This window comes from Xyrauchen texanus, chromosome 24 (assembly GCF_025860055.1).
Source record: "Xyrauchen texanus isolate HMW12.3.18 chromosome 24, RBS_HiC_50CHRs, whole genome shotgun sequence".
NCBI classification, from domain to species: domain Eukaryota; kingdom Metazoa; phylum Chordata; class Actinopteri; order Cypriniformes; family Catostomidae; genus Xyrauchen; species Xyrauchen texanus.
This window is the reverse complement of record NC_068299.1, coordinates 37,445,505-37,453,614: the sequence shown is the minus strand read 5'-3', so window position 1 is coordinate 37,453,614 and position 8,110 is coordinate 37,445,505. Positions and strand designations below refer to the sequence as shown.

Here is an 8,110-nt window from a genome sequence, read left to right as displayed (position 1 = left end):
AAATATGGGTACAGTGGTTAAATCCATATTTCCAGAAGCAATATGATAGGCGTGGGTGAGAAACAGATCAATATTTGTCCTTTTTTTTTATTTATTTTTACTATAAATCTCCACTTTCTTGCTGCTTTTGATTTTGATGATTCGCATTATTTGTGCATATCGCCATTTACTGGGCAGGGAGGAATATTTGTAGTAAAAGAAGTCTTAAATATTGATCTATTCTCATCCACACCTATAATACCACTCCTTAAGACATGGATTTATCCATTGGAGTCATATGGATTACTTTTATGCTGACTTAATGTCCTTTCTGGAGCTCCAAAAAAAGTCATACACATCTGGCATGGCATGAGGGTGAGTGAATGATGAGGGAATTAAAATTTTTAGGTTAACTATACTTCAGTTGTAACATATTTTATTTTAGAGAGAAATCTGAAACAGTAGGTGGACATTTCTTTAGATAAAATCGGTCTGTCCTTACAGAAATCTGAAACACTGCCCCCAGTGGCCAAAGCAGTAACTGTTGTTGGTCAAATGGACATGTGTGAGCAGCATTTTCTGGATGAAATGTTTGTGAAGTTGTGAATCGAGTTTTCAGCTGCACAGGATGTAATGCAGTGAGGAGGAATGCATATTTTATTAACTGTACCTCCCAACCCAAACATAACCATCTTTTAGTACAAATTTAATGTTAGAGGAAAAAAACTGTTTCAACGTGGAATCCGAACCCAAGTCTCAACATGCTGCTGACGCAACGCCCTTCTGGTGAAAGGTAAATATGCTGGAGCTGATGCAAATGTCTGATCGGAGATTGCACTTGGCAATGAGTTTGCATAATGTGGCCAATCCTAGGGTACCGGAACTCTTGGAAACAATACTCCGACTTCATGTGTGATCATGTTGTTATGTAGTTTTGTCTGGTACGCTTAGTGCCTTGAGGAAATTATATATAACTTCAAATTTTACCCTAGAACAGGTGTCAATTCACTTTCAGGACTTGACCTCTAATTAAAGAACAAAAAGAAATCTGATTGGTATCTTAATAGTAAATCTCCCTTTTATTGAAGTATGGTTTACAATTCAGAACACAAAGAACCACAATTAACACAACCTTCAAAATGGTTACAAAATTTAGTAAGAACGTAGTGAAAACCTACAACATTGCATAGTATACAAGCCTAGCAGAATATACATTTGATATCATTTCGCCTTGAGGTGGTTATTCTTTTTGGTTTCCACATTAGCACTCAAATAACCAGATACTCATTTTAAGCTGTGAACTTATCAAGGCACAAATGTATCAATATATATTTTTTTTAAATCATACTATCACTTCGTCATCTATATTGCTAAAAAAATAAGCTTTATTCATACACACTGGACTTGGCCAGTTGCATTGTTTGCTGACAGTAAGAGCACTTTGGGGGACATCACTAGTGTGCAATCTATTATGCATGACTGCTATAATGACAAACAAAACAGTCGACATGGAATGACACAAAACAGCATAAACATTATACAAATGATTTCTTTATGCTGATATTTAAAGATGTTCAAGACGTCCAAAAATAACAAAACTCAGCCACATTTTACATCGCAGTGTTCATGTTACAGTGTAATTACATTAGTATGCACTAGTGGTGTGCAGCGAAGCCATTATCTGTATCTGTTATCATGACAAAATGATCTGTATCCGTTTCTGTACTCGGACTGAATTGGAGATGTGGGCGTGGCTTAACCCGGAAGTGTCTCAAAACTCATTTTAAAAGGTAACTCTTACATTTATAGTTTATTTATATAGAATATGCCTCAGATAGGTAAGTATTATAGGTAAATAGATAAGTATAATTATTTTTAATTATTATTTTCAAAATTGTAATTTAATTATATTATTTATATAATATTTTTTCTCACCAGATGACACTGGATATATAGGCTACATTAATTGTGTAATGTGACATTAATATCTGTTTTTAGTTTATGTCTGTGCAGTGTGCAAGTATAAAAATGTTATGTGGGGGGCACGAAATGTCAAGCAAGTGTGAAATTTCAAGCACACATTTTGAAAGAAATGAGAACAAATTAATTAAGCCTACAAACAGGTGAAAGCACCATAAATCTACATTAGAACGTTTTATGATGGGTTACACTTGAGGCTTATTTTAAAAATGGAGGATATCATTATTTAGTTAAATTACATGTGCAGAATTAGCAAAATGCAGTGGAATAAATAGCAAGAGCGAGCCTCTACACATTGCTAGAAAAGTGGAGTAAATGCGCAAGTTTTGGTTTTTCGGCAATCCTCTGTGTGCAGGAATATTCTGAATAGATTTGCCAGTATTTAAACCTCTATGGAGCATTTCAAACGTTTGGGAATAAATGATAAACCATGCAATTACCTTAATTGGTGATGTGGACATAAATGTGGTCAGCTTTAAGAGATGGACAGACGAGCTCTGCTATAAAATCATCAGTTCTCTGGTCAGGAATGCAACATGGCGCTCAGTTGGTTTCTTAATCCTTATGTGTGAAAACATTTGGTGTTGATGAGTTAATCATGAGTTGATTTAGTATCTTAGTTAATGTTACACTTGGCAGAATTCATTATTTGTGTTGAAGTCCTTATTCGTGCAATTCAAACAAACTACATGTACTTAAAACGTCATTATTTTCTGAGGTGCTTGGAAATGCATTTTGATAGTGTTACTACTATTATAATTAATTACATTTGAAAAACACTTTATGGGGTTTCTCATGACAAATAGGAAAGCCCAGTCTGTTTGTGAAAGAAAATCCAATTCAAATAAATTCAAAAGCTGATTGCATTAGCCCCAAGAACAAGGAACAAGGGCATCGACCACAGCCCTCATCACAGTCAGTATGCGGCTACACTTTGTTTGTGTAAAAATGACAAAGCTTCAGCATATCTTGCACAATGTGGTGTGGTGAGCGTTGACATTCAGTCTTGGGTGGCAAAACACAGTCCTTTAATAGAATACTTGGGGGTTTCAGGCAGAGGTGTAGATGTATTTGGTCTTGGCCATGCCAGAGAGCTCATCCTCAAAGCGGGGAAGACAGCAGAAGAGGATTCCGCACCCCAACATAAGGATGGTGGCGCCCCAACCAAAGCCATATGCCCAGGTGTAGTCATAATAACCTTCATAGATGATCTCATTGAACTTGATGGGGTAGATGATCAGAGCGATTATCTGGATGATTACTGTAATGAGAGATACAGTTAAAACACAGCACTATAGAGAATTCTTTTATTTTAAAATAACAATTTCTTTAGGAGTAAAACGTTTTTATTGAGGAAATGGTTAGGAGACATATGGTTTATTTACCGCATCCACGCTATGTGTAATTAGAATTGTTAGTTAATTTTTTTATTGTTTTTAATCAACAACTGAACTGACTGTAAAGAACAGCAAGTACATTTAGAGACATAATTAGTTTGGAAACACATTACACAAACGAGTTAAACCAAACGTTTACTCTGAATACACAGTGACAGGATCTGAACTTCTTCACCACTACACAACTCAATATGAATATTTACCAGCAGGTGCCTAATCACAGACATTTTTAGGGGTATAGCGCAAAATTGACAAGCATTGTAGTATGGTAAAATATAAATCTTGGCATTTTAGGAATCGATATCAGGATTGTTCAAATAAATATTGTGATTAGTTGGAAAATCTATACTTTTCACCCAGCCCTAAAAAATCCAATAAAATCAACCTATTAATTCAATACTGTATATGAAACTCAAACAATTTGTTAACTTTTTTTACATCTCTAAATCTGTTCAAACTTGACGTACAAACACTTAATGAGATGACGTTGGCATGCATTGCTCCATAAACTCAATGACTTGTCAGAGGGACGGGCGTAACTCAAAGAGTGTTGCATGTACGTGTGAGTGAGGGCGAGCCCTTTTTGGGTGTGTGTCTGAGGCTTTCAGTAAACAAAACTGTAATCATCTAATTTAAGGGGAATAAACTATTCTGCTGAAACAGGTATGGTTCACAGAGGCTCCTGGCCAAGTTTTCCTTGTCACAACATGTACATACCATTTCAGATGAGGCTAGCTTACAGTATACTCTTTCTAATGAAACCTAAGGGTGTCGATTTAAGGAGTGGCACAATTTATGATCTAGTGAAGGTAGATAGAAACATAAATTAATTTGTAACTTCTAGTCAACAATAGGTACCAACTTTATACTTGTATAAAATTCACCTAAATGTGAAAATTCAGCCAACATTAACTCTCATGTTGTTTCAAACGAGAAAAAAAAAGATGTAGAAACAATATGAGGGTGAGTAAATGATGACAGGTTCATGTTTGGGTGCACTATCACTTTATGTTAAGCCATGACATCACAGAAAATCAGACAGTAGAGGCATGATTAAGTCCAGTGAGGAAAGAGCCTTATAACTTTCACACTGGAATGCTTGTGAAGTGGATGGGGGAGGGGTGGGTGCTGTGCTTTGGAATCGTGCAGTCATGGCAACACCACAAAGATCATTGTTACATTTAACAACAGTGGGGGTGAGCAGTCTGATCCGAACCTTTACTGAACGAGTCAGTATATTTAATGGTAACAATATAATAATTGCACACAGATAATACAGTGAATTAAGTACTTAAAAAATACTTAGGAAAAGTTCCCTTAATTATCTCTTTTTATTTGGAACTTAATGGATGCAAAGCAAATTATAAGATTATTAATATCAAATGAATCTAGCATTGGTGGAAACTTATATTTTAAAATGGATGGTTGACTAAATTCGGATTGATTGAGCAGCATCATAAAAATATTTACAGACCCACCTACATTTGTACATCAGAAAATGTGCTTTTCATGTCGCATTTGCTTTTAGGACACTGTCGGTTAGGTTAAGTTGTTGGTTAAGGGTAAGGGTGACTGTTTTGTTCACCTCTCATTTGATATTAGATCAGATCATTAGAAAAGTTTTGGGGGAAAAAAAAAGGAAATTGTATGGACGGGTTATATGTCACATTTCAAGGCCTGATATCCTACTAAAGTAAACAAATGCTCTTACCAGCCACGATAAGTAAGCCTCCAATTACAGGCAGCAGAGTGATGTTTAGGCTACAACAGAGAGCGACCAATGAGATGATGAAGGCAAGGATGAGGATGATGAGGCCGATGATCATCAGAGCAGCGACGGCCTGAGCCCATGCTGAAGAAGAACCAAGAGAAAGACTTTTCATTGACAGGCAACTTATTTCATTAGTGTTAATAGCCGTTATAAACTATTATAAAACTGTAAAAATCAAGGTTAGGTAGGGCCTGTAAAATAGTCCAGACAGATAACACTGTGTTCTAGCAGTGTGCTAGACAGCAACTCATTCAATTAATTAGCTACTCGTTCATTTAAATGTGAAATAAAGTGCATTCATTTTAGAAATAAAAACATGACACAAACATATAACACTTAACCTTTGTGTGACCTTAGGGACATTTTTGTTTTTTTCAATCATTTTGGATGTGTTTATGCCAATGGGATACATTTTGCCAAAGGTGTGTATTTTGGGGGGAATTTTGATATTTCAACCTCAGTTCCTATAATACATCTATAATACACTGTGTATTCATAATAGTTAAACACAGGACCTTAAGGACAAAAATTTCCCCATTGAAACTCATTAAAACTGCAATATTTGATCCCTTAGCCTATGGAGCAAAGACATACTTTTTTCCTATTTGCACTGCAGCCCAATTCAATAAATGATGCAGCTAAAATTGTGTGTGCTTTGTATACGTGTATTGAGAAGTGTGTGTGTGTGTGTGTGTGTATAAAACAACAGTGGCATTATGTAAACAAACTTGCATTTAAAGGGTTAAAATCTTTCAAATGAATGAATATTTGCTAGTTATGATCAAGACTGATGTTGGTTAAAAACCAACTTTCAAAGTTAGTGAAAGTGGAAAATAATATTCATTTATACTATTTTTATGGCAGTTTTTTGACGTGGACATTTTTGTCCTCTAAACAGTGGTTCCCAACCCTGTTCCTTGAGGCCCCACAACACTGCACATTTTGTATATCTCCCTTTTTTGACACAACCAATCCAGGCCTTGGAGTCTCCACTAACGAGCTGATGAGTTTAATCAGGTCTGTTTGATTAGGAAGATATATAGATTTGGAGGGCCTCCAGGAACAGGGTCGGGAACCACTACAGGACCTCCGAGTAACTTCTTTTTTTTATTATTCACAAGGGTTAATATGACTTAATAAGTTACTTATTTTCATTACTTATATTGTATTCAACCACATCACCAGAAACATTGGTAGGGATTATTCAGCATTCTCGTAACATCATCCATATCCAAATCTACAGCCATGCTTTGTTTAAACCCATCTAGCTAAAAGCTCAAAACGATTAATGCAAGAAATTGAAAAAAAGAAAAGAGCAACATTAACAAAAACTTCAAATAGAAACAACAGGCAACTTTCAAAGATATGGCTGGTTACACATTAACAGATCTACAGCAATGCTTAACTAGTTTCACTGTGGCCTTGAGAAGCTGTAGTGACAATGTCTGGCTTCCTAAACCTCATAACAGGAATGTGTTTTTGCTCAAAGTGTTCAGAACAGTCACACCAGGCAGGGTGGGGGAAGGAAGGGTGTGGTTGGGTATGACAAAAATATTTGATTGTTACAAATAGAAGTTTTGGGTCTGATGCCAGATCTAATCACTTGGCTAGTGCAAACGTTATCGGAGGCATTTAGGAACAGCTATGAATTATAAATACTTATGACATTGTGGTCCCAAAACTGAGGTTGTATACTACTCCGTGCTATTCGTGCATATAAAATACTTTCTGTAAATGTGCACGTCTGTTCTGTAAACAACTGCTGCTTTTTACTCTATAGTAATGAACAGAACTCCACTGATAGGTCTCAGTTTTTCCACAACTATTTCCACAAATCCGCTGTAATTACATCATCATTCAATGTTGCTACAACGCTGATTAGAAATAATTTAATATGATTGAACCACAATGTAAAAGTCTGATTAAAAAAAAAAAAAAAAAAAAACTGGCTTAAATAGCCTATGATGAGAAGTTTCATTACACTGAATGAATTTTATTATAAGCATAACTTAGTGCACAATTACGTCTATGTTATAACTATTTAATTGAATAAGCATCTGTTCCCATGGCCTCGTCAAAAACCTTGCTGCTATGGCAACATTGTCAACTTTGACATTATTGTGGCAGTGGCAGAATATATTACATTTAAAAGAAGTTAATTTTTTTTTTTTTTTACGTTCTGTCGCTCTGTGTAATGTATGTGAGACTCGTTTAATTCGCTATACAGTTGGACCTATGTGTTGTGTATATTATATGTTTCTAATAAAGCATTAAAAAACTGAATAAAACACTAGGATTCTAGCAGATACGTTTGTAATATAATTGTATTAATTATTTATTTTAAAAGTAGCCAATAAGTTATTTGTTAGGCCAATGTGATTGAATAAAGCCTTTCTAATTTCTTGTTCAGTCTATTTTTGTGTTGTTGTTATTATTTTATTTGTGTGTATGTAATGGCAAGTATTTTCACGGAAAGTTGATATAGGCCTACGGAATGGCAAAAATGTGTTCAAACTTTAATGTTCTTTACACTTTCCAATGATTCTATTTTCCTTTTTTAAAGTTGAATCGAATATCAATCTACCTTTTAATCTCACTCCTAAAGCCGGATTCAAATCGTCTCATTATTACGATGAAATACTTACAGAACTCCATGAGCGATTTGCATTCCCAATTATCGTTGCGGCCTCGACACTGTTGCCACATGCTGGCGTAGTGGGATTTGGCGCCCTGGTCTTCAACCCATCCAGACTGCGCTGCGATGGCAATAATATCAAAAATCACCGCAAACAGCAGAAGTAGAGGAAGGATCCACCTGCATCTTGGATAAGAGATTCCGCAACGAAACATGTTCGATAATAACGCTGATTTGTGTCTCCTAACCGATGAGTACAACCGATGTGTTGGGTGTTTTCGGCCCAAGTGTCTTACTTAACTCTCCTGGAGCTCCACCCCTCTGTGAAACCTGATCTGATCTGTGAGG

General features: G+C 35.8%; 1 protein-coding gene across 1 annotated transcript; it reads right to left on the bottom strand.

The window, feature by feature from the left end:
* Positions 1–1,039: 1,039 nt before the first annotated feature.
* LOC127617458 (p53 apoptosis effector related to PMP-22-like) lies at positions 1,040–8,063 on the bottom strand. Its single transcript, XM_052089430.1, has 3 exons — positions 7,773–8,063; positions 5,068–5,208; positions 1,040–3,220 (listed from the first exon to the last, which is right to left on the bottom strand). Exons 1-3 carry the CDS (start codon positions 7,975–7,977, stop codon positions 3,009–3,011), a joined length of 558 nt encoding a protein of 185 aa, XP_051945390.1. The 5' UTR covers positions 7,978–8,063; the 3' UTR covers positions 1,040–3,008.
* Between the last annotated feature and the right edge of the window lie 47 nt (positions 8,064–8,110).